Genomic DNA, 18,648 nt, shown 5'->3' on the forward strand with positions numbered 1-18,648 from the left:
CTCCCGTTTTCATTCTTTCTCTCACACTGGGGTTAGCTCCACCTCCTGCCACTCCCCCGGTGGTCACATGTCTCAGGTCCTGCTCTCGTGTGGCTCGCATTCAGCAGCGGCCGCACGCACCAATTCGAGACTGCTGCCTCCCTTCACACTCCCCCTGGTGTGTATACTATAGACGCACAATCAGTGTGTTTATTACTGGCCACAGCAGAAGCTAGAGACAGGTGGTGCAACGGTCTCTAGGTGATGGAGGAAAACACCATCTTAGAGCTTTCCGGAGACGTCCTGAGGATAGTGGCCATACTAGGTTGAGGGGTAGTGAATCCCCTGTTAAACTAATGCTGAGGGTCCAAGATAAGAGACCTAATAGAGAATGTGACGATACCGAGTTGGTCCTGACTGTAGATACAGAGGGAAGTGAATCACACTGCTGTATTGACCTGTGGGGGAGGTCTAACCAAGTCATGACTCTGGATTGTGAGAGGACAGTGACGGATGGTAGCTCTTTAAGTATCGGGTGACGATGAGGGATCAGGTTCCAGGAGCCCATGCTTATAATAGACTAGCTGAAGAGCCCGGCGTTGCCCAGACATAGTAACTAACTGTGGTTAGTTATAACAAACTAGATTGTGGCCCGATTCTATCGCATCGGGTATTCTAGCGTCTCTGTTAAAATAAAAAATAGTGATATACTCACCTTCCGACGGCCCCCGAACTCTGTCCCTCCTCTCACCACGCTCCCGGCATCTTCCGGTCCCAGTAATGCTTTGTGCGAATCACCGCTGATGACGTCACGCTCTCGCAAGAGTGACATCATCTTCGGCCCTTCTCGCTAATCATTACTGGAACCGGAAGATGCCGGGAGCGTGGTGAGAGGCGGGACAGAGTCCGGGGGCCGTCGGAAAGTGAGTATATAACTATTTTTTATTTTAACAGAGACTCTAAACTACCCGATGCGATAGAATCGGGCCACCATCTAGTGTATTTTACTCATGTTACACCTGGAGCTGCAGTCACTGTTCTGCTGTTACCTAATGTATTGTACTCCAGTTACTCCCAGAGCTGCTGTCACTGTTCTGCTGTTATCTAATGTATTGTACTCCAGTTACTCCCAGAGCTGCAGTCACTTTTCTTCTTTTACCTAATGTATTGTAGTCCAGTTACACCCAGAGCTGCAGTCACCGTTCTTCTCTTACCTAATGTATTATACTCCTGTTACAGCCAGAACTGCAGTCACTGTTCAGATCTTACCAAATGTATTGTACTCAAGTTACACCCAGAGCTGCAGTCACTGTTCTCCTCTTACCTAATGTACTCCTGTTACATCCAGAGCTGCAGTCACTGTTCTGCTGTTACCTAATGTAGTGTACTCCAGTTACACCCAGATCTGCAGTCACTGTTCTGCTGTTACCTAATGTATTGTACTCCAGTTACTCCCAGAGCTGCAGTCACTGTTCTGCTTTTACCTAATGTATTGTAGTCCAGTTACACCCAGAGCTGCAGTCACCGTTCTTCTCTTACCTAATGTATTATACTCCTGTTACAGCCAGAGCTGCAGTCACTGTTCAGATCTTACCTAATGTATTGTACTCCAGTTACACCCAGAGCTGCAGTCACTTTTCTGCTGTTACCTAATGTACTCCAGAATATGTACAGGACTGTGCCTGTGTAATGAGCGACGCAGCAGTGATTCCTTTAACGGCTGTAATGTGCCTGTACAATAAGCAATGCAACCGTGTTGCCGCGACGACTAAGCAATTGTCGCTGATTGGTCGCGGCAGTTAGGCTGTGACCAATCAGCAAGGCAGGATTTCCATTACAGAAAGACAGACTGAATTAGACAATTATATAGTAGACTAGATTAAGGCCCGGATAGTGATGTAGTGTTGACCATGTGTTGTGCGGCACTGTGAGTCTTCTTATAGAAGTGGGGTACAGCAAAACAGGGCATATAAATGATGTGAGATAAATGACTTATTAACTGGTGTAATTATGCAGAAGACTTAAACTGGGGTCCTCCTGTAGTTATGCTTAACGTTTGAAGAAACTGGTGTCCTCCTAGTCGAGGCAAAATTGGCCCTGTAATTGCCCAGCAGTAGTTATGAAGTGATAGAGGCAAATTGGCCCTGTAGTTGCCCAGCAGTAGTTATGAAGTTGTATCGGCAAATTGGCCCTGTAATTGCCCAGCAGTAGTTATGAAGTGGTAGAGGCAAATTGCCCCTGTAATTAGACACCGGCAGTGAACAGGCAGAGGAGCAAAGCAACACGTCCGCACAGCAAGACGGCGTGAGGTAAATGACGAAATTCCGCGGGATCCAAGATGGCGTCGGCGAAATCTCGCGAGATTTCGCCGACGCCATCTTGGATCCTGACGTCGTCCACGCCAGCGACATGTTCTTGCGGCAACGCCATCTTGGATCGGCGAAATCCCGCGATCCTCAAGATAGCGTAGGCGAAATCTCGCAAGATTTCGCAGACGCCGTCTTGAGTATCGCAGGATATCGCCGATCCAAGATGGCGTCGCCGCAAGAACATGTCGCCGGCGTGGACAACGTCTGGATCCAGGATGGCGCCGGCGGAAGAAGTGGTCGGGGATCGTGCCGATGCCGACGGCGATCGTGGAGCAGCGGCGATGACGGCGTGAGTATGAGAGACGGAGTGAGAGAAAGGGTCGTATGTGGAGTGAAAGAGTGGGGGGACGTGAGTGGAGATAGCAGTGGCGTAGCAACTGTTTGTGGCGCCTGGGGCGGTCAAAAAATTTGCCGCCCCTTTGGTCGTTGATAATCCGGAAGCATCCGAAGAGCCCACACTACACTCAAAGCTGACTCTGCTGTTATTTCTAAATTTCTAGACTTTCATCTTATTGCAGTTCTCCCTCTCTCTCTCTGTGTATATATATATATATATATATATATATATATATATATATATATATATATGTATGTATTAGCTTGATGACCCTACTGAACCTCCACCACTGCCCTGCCGAGAGCCGCACCATAAAACAGTGTAAGGAGACCCACGTGTCCTCCCCCTGCACAGACCCACAGTACACCCCCTACAGAGCCCTCACGTTCTCCCCTTGCACAGCCCCTCCATGTCCTCCCCTGCACAGCCCTCCATGTCCTCCCCTGCACAGCCCCCCATGTCCTCCCCTGCACAGCCCCCCATGTCCTCCCCTACACAGCCCCCCATGTCCTCCCCTACAGAGCCCCCATGTCCTCCCCCTACTGAGCCCCCCATGTCCTCTCCCTACAGCCCCCCCATGTCCTCTCCCTACAGAGCCCCCCATGTCCTCCCCTGCACAGCCTCGCCGTGGCCACCTATCTGCACAGCGCCCCAATTCCCAGTATACCTCGTCCCGCCCTCACCTGTCGGTTGCCGGCTCCGTTCAGCAGCGGTGTGCTCTCCCCGGCCTCTTCCAGCTACTCCCGGCCGGACCACGACACCCTGTTGGCCACATTGGCCATGCTCCGTGCTGTGCGGCCGCTCCGCTCGCTGTTTGGGCATGTGACAGCCGGAGCCTCGGCAGATTCCACGGTCATGTGACTGCCAGTCTACAGCGCTGCAGCGGGGTCATACCAGGAACGCGCGCCCGAGGCATGACGGGTAATGTAGTCCTACAGTGTTACCATAACAACACGGCTGCTGGGGCCTTTCCTAAAAGCAGCTGAGGAGCTGTCAGTGCTGCCGCGCCGTGCCGCCCCCACACACGTGCTGCCTGGGGCGGACCGCCCCCCCACGCTACGCCACTGTGTCGGGGAGTGTGCGGGGAGGCAGAAGAGGCACAGTGCTACTGCCAAAGGCAGCTTCTGTCTGGATGTGACGTCACCAAGTTACAACCGGACAGAAGCTGCGTTACAACCGGACGGAAGCTGCTTAGCGCATTTATTATACTAGATTATAATGATTATATTGCACATAAAAACATTTCACATCACATATTCAACACTACAGATTTGCAACACAAATTAACTAAACGATTACCCAAGTATTGATAGTATTTTCTTTTCTTTTCAAATAATTTTATTGGTTTTCAGTCATTAAACAGGGTAAGGGAAGGAAGGTAGGAAGGGAGGAAAGGGAATGGGAAGTAAAGAACCTTGTACAGGTACGGAAAAAATTTAAAACTAGAGAACCCACAAATAGACATTAAATAGCATATTGCAAATAACAACAAAAAAAGAAAAGAAAATCGACAATCCTTATTATGGGGTAACATTCTTAGAAGGAGATACGACATCCCGGTACTACAACGGCCATGTTTAGGCCTCAAAATATAATACCTCTTAATAGGTCTATTTGATATGGAATTTGTTGTTCCAAGTCTTCTTTTTTTTTGTATATTTGTGGATGTGATTGTTGTTAATCGCAAATCTGAGTTCTAAATCACTATGTTGGCCTATTTTATCAAGTACATCCGAAAACTTAGGAACCTCGACTTTCTTCCACCATTGTGCTAACATGGTCTTAGTCACTAGGAGGATGTGGATGATAATGTGTCTTACCGAATCATCAAATTGTTCCATGTCTAATGAAAGAAGTGCTCTTTCAGGCGTAATTGTGAAGTCCTTAGCAATGAGGTTAATGTGCTGTGTGACCTGGAACCAGAGGTTTTTGATTTTTGAACAACCCCAAAATATATGGTAGAGGTTCCCTTGATGTCCACAGCCTCTCCAGCACAAGGAAGATAATTCTGTGTTAAAATGTGATAACCTTGTCGGGGTATAGTACCACCTATTTAACAGTTTAAAATAACCCTCGTGAAGACCCATTGATATGTTGGAATTGTAAGTGAATTTGATGGCAATGTTCCAGTTCTCGAGACGGATATCAGCACCAAAATCGGACTCCCATCTCTTCATGTATATGTTTTTGTGGCTCGTTAGGTCCTTGACGACAGATCTATACAAATTACGCAGACTCCAGAGGTTTTTATTTTTAAGGTTGCACAGTGAAGTTAGCATTTCATAATTTAAAGTCTTCCCTTTTATGATTTTCAAAATTCTGTCTTTCAACATGGTGTAAAAGACCAGCTCAGATGATGGTAGATTATATTTAGCCTTGATCTCACTGAATTTCAAGTAGTATTTTATTTTCAACTCGTTCAAGAGCCTTTTGATAAACAACATTTTTGTTTTTTCATACTGAATACTTATGACCATGTGATATTTCAGTTTTTCTTTTTTTAATAAATTTGCAAAAATGTCTACATTTCTGTTTATTTTTCAGTCATGAGTGTACATTAATGAGAAAAAAATGAACTTGTTTGAATTTACCAAATGGCTGCAATGAAACAAAGAGTGAAAAATGTAAAGAGGTCTGAATGCTTTCCGTACCCACTGTATATGAAAGTGTTTTCAATCACTGGTTGTTTCTACAATACAGAGGAAAATCAACAAATTCAATTGACGTTCACAATATAATATGATAATTGGTGTATTGGGTTGCCTCTTCTAGGAGCTGCATGCCCACCTCAATGGCTCCATAAGTTCTGCCACCATGAAAAAGCTCATGGCACAAAAACCTCATCTTCAAATTCAGAATGGAATGACGATGATAGACAAAGGACAGAAGAGGAGTCTAGAAGAGTAAGTATCTGATCCCATCTCTGGGCATTAATAAGTTTTTATATCTTGTTATTGGACAAAATCAGTCGAGTACAACTTGCTGAGCGTTTTGCTTGGAATTGGAGAGTCACTTATCTGCACCCACGCCTCCCCCTACAGCAGCCAGGAGATGAAGGTCAGGGACCGTGTGTGCCACATGTACGTCTTACCATGGTGCTCATCCCAAACAATTCTGGAGCACCTTTTCTTTAGTCTTATAACTGCATTGTGCCATTTCTCTGTTACTAATCCTAGAAATGTGTGAATACACTGATAACTGAGTGTCCCCAGTTGGTATGTGTCTCTTCACAGTTTGCCCTTGTGCAGTAAATGTTGCCAGTATAGTGATGCATCCATTGATAAAGGGCTGTGGCTGGTAGTAGCCTGTCAATTTATTCATACATTTTATGGAGAAATAGCCGCTGTACAGTACAATGCAGAGTTCTTACAAACGACGATCCAGAATTGTTATTTCTAAGGCCTCTTTCACATATCCGTTTTTTTTAATCCGGCACGATGCATCGAAAAGTGTGAAAACTGGATCCGGAATTGGATCCGGTTTTGGCACATAGAATGTAATGATCGCCGCATCGTGCCGGATGGACATACGGCGCCTCCGGGTTTTGCCGGAAACGGCAAACCTGCGCCGTCCGGCGTCAGCTAAAAACGTTGGCTGCAACGTTTTTTTTTTTTACAGCGCTGGACCGGCTTTTTCAACAGCGCATGCGCGGGCACTGTGAGTTTTAACCCCATAAGTGCCCGGCGCAGCACGCGCGTTTCCCCCCCCTCCGTACATACCGGCTTCCCCGGTGCTGCCTCGCTTCCTCCCGCTGCGGCTCCTTTACCGGCTTCCCTGGTGCTGGCTTTCCCAATGCTGCCTCTCTCTCCTCCGTACATACCGGCTTCCCCGGTGCTGGCTTCCCCGGTGCTGCCTCTCTAGCTTGCTCCCGCTGCGGATCCTTTAATACCGGCTTCCCCGGTGCTGGCTTCCCCGGTGCTGCCTCTCTCTCCTCCGTACATACCGGCCTCCCCGGTGCTGCCTCTCTCGCTTGCTCCCTCTGCGGCTCCTTTAAATGTTTTACAAGCCAGATCAGGCGCCGCACCTGCATCCGCTATCACCGCTGCACGCCTGATCCGGCGGTCCGGCTTTCCGCCGCACCCCGTCGGAACAATCACACCGGATGTGTGAAAATAGCCTTAGAGAAAGCTATCATTTACTAAAAGACAGAGGTCAGGAGAGGTGACAGGCAGGGCTGTGGAGTTGGAGTCAGTCTTTATAAAATGAACCGAATCCGACTCCTAAAATATCTAATAAATTGGGTACATTAGTTCAATGCGGGATGTGCTGCATATTTTACATAAGAATTTGAGAAAGTTATGAAATGTCCTATATTTATAAGACATTTCATAACTTTCCCAACTATTCCAGAACTAAGGATCTCTGCTTTTAGTGAGGATGAATCTGTGCTGCATTTTATGTGCATGCTCAGTAGTGACCAGTGCTGTGGAGTCATAGCTGAGATGAATCTGTGCTGCACTTTATGTACATGCTCAGTAGCGACCAGTGCTGTGGGGTCATAGCGGAGATGAATCTGTGCTGCACTTTATGTACATGCTCAGTAGTGACCAGTGCTGTGGAGTCATAGCTGAGATGAATCTGTGCTGCACTTTATGTACATGCTCAGTAGCGACCAGTGCTGTGGGGTCATAGCGGAGATGAATCTGTGCTGCACTTTATGTACATGCTCAGTAGTGACCAGTGCTGTGGAGTCATAGCTGAGATGAATCTGTGCTGCACTTTATGTACATGCTCAGTAGTGACCAGTGCTGTGGGGTCATAGCGGAGATGAATCTGTGCTGCACTTTATGTTCATGCTCAGTAGTGACCAGTGCTGTGGAGTCATAGCTGAGATGAATCTGTGCTGCACTTTATGTACATGCTCAGTAGTGACCAGTGCTGTGGAGTCATAGCTGAGATGAATCTGTGCTGCACTTTATGCACATGCTCAGTAGTGACCAGTGCTGTGGACTCATAGCTGAGATGAATCTGTGCTGCACTTTATGTACATGCTCAGTAGTGACCACTGCTGTGGAGTCATAGCTGAGATGAATCTGTGCTGCACTTTATGTACATGCTCAGTAGTGACCAGTGCTGCGGAGTCATAGATGAGATGAATCTGTGCTGCACTTTATGGACATTCTCAGTAGTGACCAGTGCTGCGGAGTCATAGATGAGATGAATCTGTGCTGCACTTTATGCACATGCTCAGTAGTGACCAGTGCTGTGGGGTCATAGCTGAGATGAATCTGTGCTGCACTTTATGTACATGCTCAGTAGTGACCAGTGCTGTGGAGTTGTAGCTGAGATGAATCTATGCTGCACTTTATGGACATGCTCAGTAGTGACCAGTGCTGTGGGGTCATAGCTGAGATGAATCTGTGCTGCACTTTATGTACACCCTCAGTAGTGACCAGTGCTTTGGAGTCAGTCCAAGTCACAGAAATTGAGGAGTCTGATTTGTCTTACCGACTCCACAGCCCTGGTGACAGGTCCCTTTTAATGTCTAATAGAAATGGTGCATGTAATGCTTAATTGAATAGATTCTCTAACACCAATGTCATTGTATTAATGAAAATGGAGCTATATTATCCCCCAATAATTTTAGCTTCTCAGCTAGTGCGCTAGATCGTCCTGACCGTGACAATCACCTATCAGTGACTCTCCCTCTCCTCCCAGCTCCATTGTACCATTGATGACATAGTGGTAGAGCTCACATAGTGACCATACTCCATTTCTCATAATCCTTTTAGCTGGGCAGGTGAGATCAAGGGCCAAGCAAGCAGGTGATGGCCAGCTTTCTTCATGGACTTTATTGGGCATGTGGGTCTAAATGACATTGTTAAAGGCACTGTATGATTGGATAAGAAGCAAGGCCTGATATATTAGTAGTGAAGAGGGAGAATGGATGAATTAACGAGAGAGACGACACTGAGCATGTGTCAGATCAAACAACCGACACATGCTCAGTACACGGGAAAGCGAGTCCAACCCCTGAAGCAGATGTCATTGATGAGCTTCTGAAGGGCATGAGCCAGTGGATGTGACAGCAGGACTAGCCCATGGAGTGATCATCAGTGATGACATTTTGTCTTAGATCCCCTCTATGCATGCTGGGAGTTTCAATCCGCATTCGAAGTTTAAAAAAAAGAAGAAATAGGGTAAATCTGACCTAAATTAGAGGAATACTTAGTTTTATTAGATAGGGAATTGGCATAAGATGTTGTACAACCCCTTTTAATTCCATGGTGTCTAGAGTATATTGCCAACATGTAGGTTTAAATACTTACAGCAGCACGGGTGTATCCAAGGCCATGTTCATATGTAGCGTAAATGCTCTGGATTATTTATTTTTTTGTTTTAAGAAAATCTGCTGCGTTTAATTGTCTGCAAAGTGGGTGTGATTAATTGAAAACTCACGTACCCCCACTTTATAGTGTTAATGATTCCATTGAACTGTGCATATTTTTTCTCTACAGGCTTCTGTGGGGAGCCAAAACAAAAAGTTAAATGTGTATTACACATTGTACTTTATGGTAATGGTAAATTTTTAGATCGATATGTTTTGTATTTATTTATGAAAATATAAAATTTTCCCAAGATTTTCAAAAAATTTTCGATTTTCAAACTTTGAATGATTATTCTTTTAATCCAGAGAGTCATACCATAGCAAAACATCAATAAATAACATGTCCCTCTTGTCTAATTTTATATCAGCACCATTCATAAAATCTTTTATTTTGTTAACGTTTTAGAAGGTTTTACAATGTAGCATTTTTTTTTAGAGACCTGTTCAGTTTTGAAGTGACTTTGGGGGTCCTATATATTAAGGCTGTGTGCCCACGTAACATTTTTTATGCGTTTCCGCAATGATTTTAAACGCACGATTCTGCCGCGGAAATGCTTAAAAAAGAAAGCATTCCATGCATTCCTAATTGAAAACGCACATGTTGTGCCAATGGTGCGTTTTTTTCCGCTGCGGAATAGCTTGGCGGTAAAAAACGTAGTATGTTCATTAATTTTGTGGAATCGCGCGCGATTCCGCATACCATCAATTGTATGGGCAAAAACGCTTGACAAACGCTTAAAAAAGCGCGTCAAAAACCGCATGCGTTTTCCCGGGAGCAGGGTGTGCGATTCTGCTCAGGAATCGCTACGTGGGCACATAGCCTTAAAACCCCCATAAGTGATAATTTAAAACCGGCACTCCTCAACGTATTCAAAATTGCTTTCTGGTACTTTATTAACCCTTCAGGTGCTTTTTAGGAATTAATGCAAAGTATCATAACAGGAATGAAGACATTTATTTTTACAGTCTAAATGTCTCTAACTTCTGAACAGGCCGCTGTAGCCGGCAGACTCTTAGGCTATGTGCACACGCTGCGGTTCCGCTGCGGTTTTGGCCGCAGCAGTTCTGCAGACCGTGTACAGTAGCATGTTATCCTATGGGATTTACATTCTGCTGTGCACATGCTGCGGATTTTTATCTGCGGGAAAGCTGCGGATTTGAATCTGCAGAAAGAATTGACATGTCAATTGTTTCTGCGGATTCTGCTGCGGTTTGCCACCTATTCCATTGTCCAGGTGTCAAACCGCAGGCCAATCCGCAGGTAATACCGCAGGTCATTTTACCTGCGGTTTTACCTGCAGTTCCGCAGATAAGAATCCGCAGACCAATCCGCAGCGTGTGCACATAGCCTAAGGCTGTTATTTGGCAGTGAACTGCAGGACCACACAATCAAGATCTCAGGGTGCCAGTGGGGTTAAAGAGGAAGCCCCCCCCCACACACTCTGTTAACCACTAGGTGCTGTAGTCATAATTGTCAGCAGCATTGAAGAGGTTAAACGGCCATGGTTGGTGCCATCACTGATCGTGGCTGATGCAGCAAGTTGTCAGCTAGAGTGCACAGCAACAGCTGCTGGATTGTCACCTGTATTGGGATGCTATTCTCTTATATCGCAGGTCAGTAAAGAGACGTATTAGCGGTCACGAATGGGCTAAGTGCAGAGTCTCAGCATTTCTGCACTAGAAAAATGCATAAAAATGTAGCTTTAAATCTGCAATCAAATCGCATCAAATTAAAGGGAAAATGCATCAAAAAGTCACAATAATCAGAGAAGATTGTCATTGCATATTTTTTTTAGCTCCGACACATGCGGATAAAAATCAACTGGATAAAAAAACCGCAGCATGTACCCTAAATTTGAACACAGCCAAAGCGTTTACCTGCTTAATGCGATTATGTACCGTAAGTTCCTGTTAGTTGAGCTGGATAATGTGTATTTCTAGAAGGATACTAGATGAGGTGCAATGAGGCAGATTCATCAAGACTGAACGAAAATTTAATTTTTTGGGGGGTGGTGTTTTTTTTGGGTCCATAGAAACTAATCACAGCACAGCTTTCGTTTTGTCAAGGTAGTTAAAAAAAAAAAAAAAAAGTTTTTTTTTTTTCCACACTTTTGATAAATGAGGCTCAGTATCTCCATAATGCTAAGTTCACATGTTCAGTATTTGGTCAGTATTTCGCATCAGTATTTCTAAGCCAAACCCAGGAGTGGATGATAAATCCAGAAGTGGTGACGTGTTTCTATTATACTTTTCTTCTGACCGTTCCACTCCTGGTTTTGGCTTACAAATACTGAACATATGAACGTGGCCTTTGTCAGTATGTCTACATCAGCTTACGGTATATTTTAGTTCACATTCTACTGAAATCTAGGTATAAACTATGCTTTCACCATGATGGAATTTTTGTTTTTCATTTTCCAGTAGTTTCTGGTACTTTTAGCCTCTATTGTGTTGCATTGATTTCACACCTATTACAGATATGTTACTACAAGTGATTTATCCGTCTTCTTTCCTTGATCTCATCTCATTCTAGGTGTTTTCAAATGTTCCGAATAATTCATCAGATTACAGATACAGCAGAAGACATATTACTGGTAAGTACCATTATTGTTAATAGGTTTGCTGTTAATACATAAATTATTCATTACCCTGCCAGGATGGGTATTAGTTTCTGCCGTGTGGCTGATATTCACCTCCTAGGCTTAAAGCACTATTGCGTCTGACAGTGGAGCACTGCTGCGTCTGACTGTGGAGCACTGCTGCGTCTGACTGTGTGTGTATAATATTTTAACTCAGGAAGAGTTCAGAAATGAATATTTTGTGGAATAACCATGATTTTTAATCACAGCTTTCATGCGTCTTGGCATGCTTTCCACTAGTCTTTCACGCTGCTTTTGGGTGACCTTATGCCACACCTGGTACAAAAATTAAAGCAGTTCTTCTTTGTTTGATGGCTTGTGACTATCCATCTTCCTCTTGATTACATTCCAGAGGTTTTCAATGGGGATCAGGTCTGGAGATTGGGATGGCCATGACAGGGATTTGATGTGGTGTGTCATGTCCGCCATGTCTGTCATGTCCGCCATGTCTGTCATGCCGCAAGATGCCTGGAGCAGTGTGCACGCGCGCCTTACCTCATGGCTGCACGCTGTTGCTGGGTAACCATCCGTCTCTATCTCACTCTGCAATCCGCTGTATTCTGGAACCCTTGGTCATGTGACCTTTCCTATGCTCCAGCCCTGCTCTGGTTCTGCAATCCGCTGCATTCCTATAACCCCTGATCCTGTGACCTTCTCTATGGTTCTACTCAGGCTGTTCTAGCAATGCTCTCTATGATCCTGGAGGATCTGAACCCAAAGTCCCTCCCTGGTGCTGACCCGGAAGTACTGGTGCTATGGTGCTATATCAGATCGCCCCTCCCTATGGTCAGGGCCTGAGTATCGTGTTGCTTCCCTGCATGGCTGCTTGGTCTGCTTGGTCGCTCTCTGTATTCTGTGCCCCTGCACTCTGCCCTGTCGTGCGTCTCTGCACACGCTCTGTGCTTGTACTCTGTCTCCTGTCTCGTGCCATGTTTGTCCTTGCCTTGCTTTGCCTTGTAGTATTTCCGCTGTTCTCTGCCTTAGCCTGTTTCACCATGTCTGTTCTTTGCTATTCTGAGCCTTGTAGGGCTTCTCATGTTTCTTGTCTCTGCCTGGTTTTCCGTACTCTGTCCTCTTGTGCTCTCTTGCACATTTCCTTGTCTAGTCCCAAGGCTCTGCCTTGGCCCGGCTCTGGGCTTCGGCCTACGCTCTGCTACTAGCTCTGTTCTCTCTCTGACCTAACTCTGTGTTTCTGCCTATGTTCCTCTCCGTGTTCCACTCTCTGTTTTGCTCTGCCTTGTTTCTTGTCTTACCTTGCTTTGTTGCTTCGTGTGCTCTTTGCATGCGCCTGGCATTCCTAGCCTCCTGTTTGTGCTTCAGCCGTGCCCACCCTAGCCGTGCCCGCCTGCTTGTGCCTCAGCCGTGCTCGTCGGTCAGTGACAGCTGTGTCGCCTGCCATTCCTCAGCCGGGTTCGCTGGAGTCTTGCACGTCTGTCAGTGCCGCAGCCCGATCAGCTAGACAGTGCCCCAGCTGTGCTCTCTGTGCTTCCTTGCACCTCAGGCTGTCTCTGCATTGTGCTCTCCGTGCTTCTCTTAGCACGCGCAGGCCCTCGCCTGCCCCGTGGCATACCTCCCCGTGCTTCTGTAAAAGTACGCGCAGGTCTTGCCAAGTACCCTGTCGTGCCCTCTCGCACGTACAGGTCCTTGCCTGTACCTGTCCCTGGCGTGTCCCTCTACACGCGCAGGCTTCTGTCCTTGTACCTGTCCCTGCCGTTTCCCTCTGCACGCACAGGCCTCCGTCCTTGTACCTGTCCCTGGCGTATCCCTCTACACGCGCAGGCCTCCATCCTCGTACCTGTCTCTGGCGTGTCCCTCTACACGCGCAGGCCTCCGTCCTTGTACCTGTCCCTGGCGTGCCCTCTGCACACGCAGGCCTCCGTCCTTGAACCTGACCCTGGCGTGTCTCCTAGCACGCACCCTGCCCCATATTCTGGTTAGTTTGCCGGATTCCCGAAGCCTGCTGACCGCTGCCAGAGGTCCGGAACCAGATAACTACATCCTGATGCCTGGATCCTGTCAGTCCTTGCCAGTCTTCCGGAGTCTGATGCCTTCGCACCCGCCTTGGACCCTGGCGTGTCTTCTTGCACGCACTCTGCCTTGGACTCTGGCGTGTCTCCGAGCACGCACCTTGTCTTGGACTCTAGCGTGTCCTAGCACGCATCCCACCTAGGAACTCTGGTGTGACCCCCTAACACATACCCTGCCCTGGACTCCGGTATGTTTTCTGCACGTGTTATGTCTGGAACATTTGGCATGCCCTTGCACGCACCTTGCCGTGTTTCACCGTTTGTGCCCTGCATCTGATTCTCTGTTTTTGCCTTGTATCGGATTAAAGTGTGTAACCACGTTTGCTGAAGAAACCCTGTGACCTCGCTTATGTTTCATATCCTGTTCGTCCTGTTGCTAGACACTCAATAGTGTCTCCCTGAGCCTGCTGTCTGGTCCAGCTGCTGTGGTGGCTCACCCCCTTGGTCTTGCCCCTGACTCTCCCTCTACAGGGGGTGGGTTCTTACTAGGTCAGCTCGCCCTAGGTGGGTGGGTGCCACGGCCCAGAGGGTCCACTCTAAGAAGAAAAATGACTCAGCGTAAACTGACGCTCGTCACATGGTGATCCTTCATCCACACATTGATTGACCCAGCTGTGTGGCAGTCCTCAGAGTTGGGTAACATTGCCTGAGCAGAAGGAATCAACTGTTTTTCCAGGCTAACCTTGTATGCGGCTAGATTCATACGTCCTTCCCAAAGATTCACCTGCCCAATTCCAGCCTTGCTGAAGCATCCCCAGATCATCACCGATCCTCCACCAAGTTTCACGGTGGGTGCAAGACACTGTGGCTTGTACGCCTCTCCAGGTCTCCGTCTAACCAATAGATGACCATGTGTTGGGCAAAGCTGAAAATTAGACTCATCAGAGAAGATTACCTTACTCCATTCTGCTATGATCCAATCCTTATGGTCTTTGGCAAACTTCAGCTTGACTCTCCTTTGCTTCTCATTGATGAAAGCCTTTTTTGTAGCTTTACATGACTTGAGCCCTGCCTCTAGGAGCCTGTTACGAACTTATCTTGTCGTGCTTTTCACCCCAGTTGCCATTTGCCATTCCTTTTGTAGGTCACTTGATGTCATCCTGCGGTTGCTGAGTGACATTCAAAAAAGATGACATTTAAAAAAAATAAGTAACAAGACATGTCAATTTTTTCATCCCTTTTAATGCAGTTTTTCAGTCTTGAGATTAAAATGAATTAGTTGCAAAAATACACACAAAAAAACTAAATTTGAACATACCCTTAAGCTTACTGATATACTTAAGAAAAAGAACTATACCCAGTGATCCATTTAGCTGCACTTTCACTTTTTTCGATATGTAGAGAGCTTCCTCCTTGTCACTTTGTCAAGTGTTCAAAGGGGGTTGGCTGTCTGGCTTCTTAAAGTAGCTAAGCCAACCCCCATCTTCAAATCTCCGTAGACTGAATAGGTCCTGGCTTAGCATTTGAAATGTACCTGAGTTACCCCTCAGGACTAGTGCTGTATTCTCCACATCAGGGCACTGCACTTTTTTAATTAGAGTATATTAGTAGGTTATTCTAGATTTGATGCCTTAAAAAACATTACTTAACTGCAGAACTCCTTTAACACCTTAATATTCAATACAGTCCTGCACAAGCACTCATATTGATATAGTGTTCATCATATTACAAATTGTTCAATTTTCACACTTGGACCATTATAGACTCAGACATCCTATTCTTTAGAAAATACTTTTCAGAAGCCTCGTAATCATCACAGGCAGGATTACAATGACTGGTGACAGGTCTTGCATAACTGATAATGCAGGATCCACCAATCACATTAGGAGGTGTCACAGCTCCTTCTGTTTCCCATTTTTTTCACAATGACCCTTGCACACACTTATTAGATTCTTTGATGCAAAAGATGTGAATTTCCTGAAACAGGAAGAATGAGTCTGGAATAGCCCCAGTGCCCACTATGAAAGTTGCAATATTTCAAGTTGTTTTTTTTTTTTAAATACAAATCATGATACGAAAAATAAAAAGATGATTAAAAATGCTTTAAAAATTCATCTAATATATAAAGCTCAATGTGTGCGTGTGTGTGTGTATGTATGTCCGGGATTGGCATCCGCACCATCGCAGCTACAGCCACATTATTTTGCAAAGTCACAAGTCTGGACCCCGAGAGCGTCATAGGCTATGTTGAGAGGCAAAATTTTAACCTTGCGCGTTCCAATTCACCAAACAATTTTACCCCTATCTACATAATGGGGAAAAAGTGAAAGGAAAAGTGTTGGAGGCAAATTGACAGCTGTTAGATGTGAACAGGGGTGACTTAAAGAATGAGAGCGATGGCGCCAAAGGGTATATACCGTACAGTTACTAAGGTGGGGCCCTGACATGGGATACTCACCACACACGGGGATATGAACACACACACAAAATGCGCCACACACTACCACGTGCTTCAACACATATACCACCCTCAGTACACATTTCACCACACATACACCAACCTCGCCACATAAAAGTCGAAACACAAAAGTCGCCACTCGCACGCTGTCCCAGAGCTGTTTAAAAGATGAAAAATGAGCTGTGATTGGTTGCTATCAGCAACAGTTTTCTTTGTAGACAGTTGTGGTAACTGAGGCCTATTATTCTTATCATTTCTATGGTGTTATCGTCCTTCTGTAAAGCTGGAAATAACACAATTTATTATCGTGCCAACACAGACCACCCTCTGACACAGACTGCAGGGGGAGCCCAGTATCACACAGGATAGGATTAGATACACGGCTCAGCAGTCAGTATCACACAGGATAGGATTAGATACATGGCTCAGCAGACAGTATCACACAGGATAGGATTAGATACACAGCTCAGCAGTCAGCATCACACAGGATAGGAATAGATACACAGCTCAGCAGACAGTATCACACAGGATAGGATTAGATACACAGCTCAGCAGTCAGTATCACACAGGATAGGATTAGATACACGGCTCAGCAGTCAGCATCACACAGGATAGGATTAGATACATGGCTCAGCAGTCAGTATCACACAGGATAGGATTAGATGCATGGTTTTTATGTGCAGTATAATCATTATAATTTGTTATAACTAACCCCAGTTGGTTACTATGCCCAGGCAACGCCGGGCTCTTCAGCTAGTTAATAATATGATTATAAGCAGTATATCTTTTTCTGATGACACAGTCCCTTTAAAATGAACTTGTCCTGGTTTTCCCTGATTACCTGTTATTCATTTAGGTTACAAAGGATGTTATTAAAGAGTTTGCGGCAGATGGTGTCAAATACCTGGAGTTACGGAGCACACCAAGGGAGTCTGCCACAGGTACTATGTATTGCCCATTTCATTTTTGGTATTTTGAGGAAGAATTACATAAAGGTTGTGAGCACATCATGTTTAGAGCAACAGACAGTTGATATGTTGCCTGGACCATGTGTTCACCAAATGGATGAATTCGTGCTATTACTTAATCTCCTTGCAGGGATGACAAAGCAAACATATGTGGAGACTGTGCTTGAAGGGATAAAGCGGTGCAAGGCTGAGGAGGTGGACATCGATGTTAGGTACGCCTCGCCCAGTGGTTTCGCTCTACTACAATTCCTTGTGGGTATTTCCACAGAACTCACTTTGGTCTGTTACATAAAGAAAGCCGAGGAGTATTTTATTGGAAAGGGGCTATCTTTTAAACATAGAAATTTTTATATAACGTTATTTCGGTTTCTCATTTCTTTCAGATTCTTACTAGCAATTGACAGAAGAGGTGGTCCAACAGTTGCTAAAGAAACTGTAAAACTGGCCGAGCAATTTTTCCATTCTACCAATGATCTTGTTTTAGGCCTGGATCTCAGCGGCGACCCAACCGTGAGTTCAGTGTACTCTATGTGCTGACATTTCCTATACCACATGACTAATGTCGCTAACCAGTTTTACGGATGTTATTTATCCATACTTTGTGCTTGTTTTAAAGGAGTTTTCTAACTTTCTCCAGTTAGGCAACTAATGTAATTTACGTTTCAAACCTTCATGATCTCTCCTTGCAGTCAATTAGCACAAACATTTTCGTTTACAGTTAGGGTATCTTCACACAAATCGTTTTTGCTGCTTTTTCCCCCACATGAAATAAGTGTATTGGTAGGAAAAAAGCTTTTTTTATACGTTATTGATGAGGTTGTTGATGCTTTCTTTAAGTTGCAATGTCTTCCTCCTCCTCCTCAGAGGATCCAATGTAACGCTGGTGGGTGCGAACCCGCTGCGTCATGGGCCAGGCTTACCCTGGAGAAGTGTGACTAAGTGACTACTGGGTGTTCACTAGAGCATTTAATGGTGAGGATAGGCATGGACGCCTTTAGTAACGAAGTACCACTCCAGGGCAGTCCCCGGGTCAGCTCACCAGAGGTTCAGAGATATTAGTACAAGTGGACAGAGGCAAAGACGTGGTCATACAATCCAAGGTCAGGAAAGGCAGCATGGGTACAATAAACGTAGCCGAGGTCAGGAGAGGAGAGGTCTGGATAAATGGGTAGGCAAAGCGGGTCAGATAACAGAAGAGACCATACAAGACAGCACTTTTCAAGAATCTAGACATAGACTGAACTAGAACCTTAGATCAGGTAAGGAGTGGTGCTGTTTGGGGATAGGCCAAAGGATCTCACCTCTGCAGGACACCATGGGGTTAAATATCTGCAGATAGTGGCCGCGCCTCTCAACAGGCAAGTGGAGACTTAGTATGATGCAGCAATGTTGGAAATGCTACAAGAGGCAGCTCAGCAAGAGAGCCTGCTACTGAGGAGAGCAGAGTGGTGACTGTAGTGAATGGGACGGGACTTCCCGCCTGTGTGAGTCACCAGCGTGACATCTAATATCATCCTATTTTAAAAACGCACCTACGTTTTTATAGGGTGAAATAGCAACACAAAAAAGCATGAGAAAAGCATGTAAACTTTCAATTGCATTT

General features: G+C 45.6%; 1 protein-coding gene across 3 annotated transcripts in view; it reads left to right on the forward strand.

The window, feature by feature from the left end:
- MAPDA (N6-Methyl-AMP deaminase) overlaps positions 1 to 18,648 on the forward strand; it is a 72,333-nt gene that overhangs the window by 18,147 nt on the left and 35,538 nt on the right. For 2 of the 3 annotated variants that reach the window (XM_073586938.1, XM_073586939.1), the window contains exons 2-6: positions 5,458 to 5,588; positions 11,547 to 11,607; positions 16,934 to 17,018; positions 17,176 to 17,257; positions 17,429 to 17,555. In XM_073586938.1, the coding sequence (XP_073443039.1) occupies positions 5,458 to 5,588; positions 11,547 to 11,607; positions 16,934 to 17,018; positions 17,176 to 17,257; positions 17,429 to 17,555 (486 nt within the window). The remainder of the gene's footprint in view (positions 1 to 5,457; positions 5,589 to 11,546; positions 11,608 to 16,933; positions 17,019 to 17,175; positions 17,258 to 17,428; positions 17,556 to 18,648) is intronic. The other variant, XM_073586937.1, reaches the window with a different exon arrangement.

Source organism: Dendrobates tinctorius, unplaced genomic scaffold (assembly GCF_039654945.1).
Source record: "Dendrobates tinctorius isolate UK_male_01 unplaced genomic scaffold, ASM3965494v1 ptg000097l, whole genome shotgun sequence".
NCBI classification, from domain to species: Eukaryota; Metazoa; Chordata; class Amphibia; order Anura; family Dendrobatidae; genus Dendrobates; species Dendrobates tinctorius.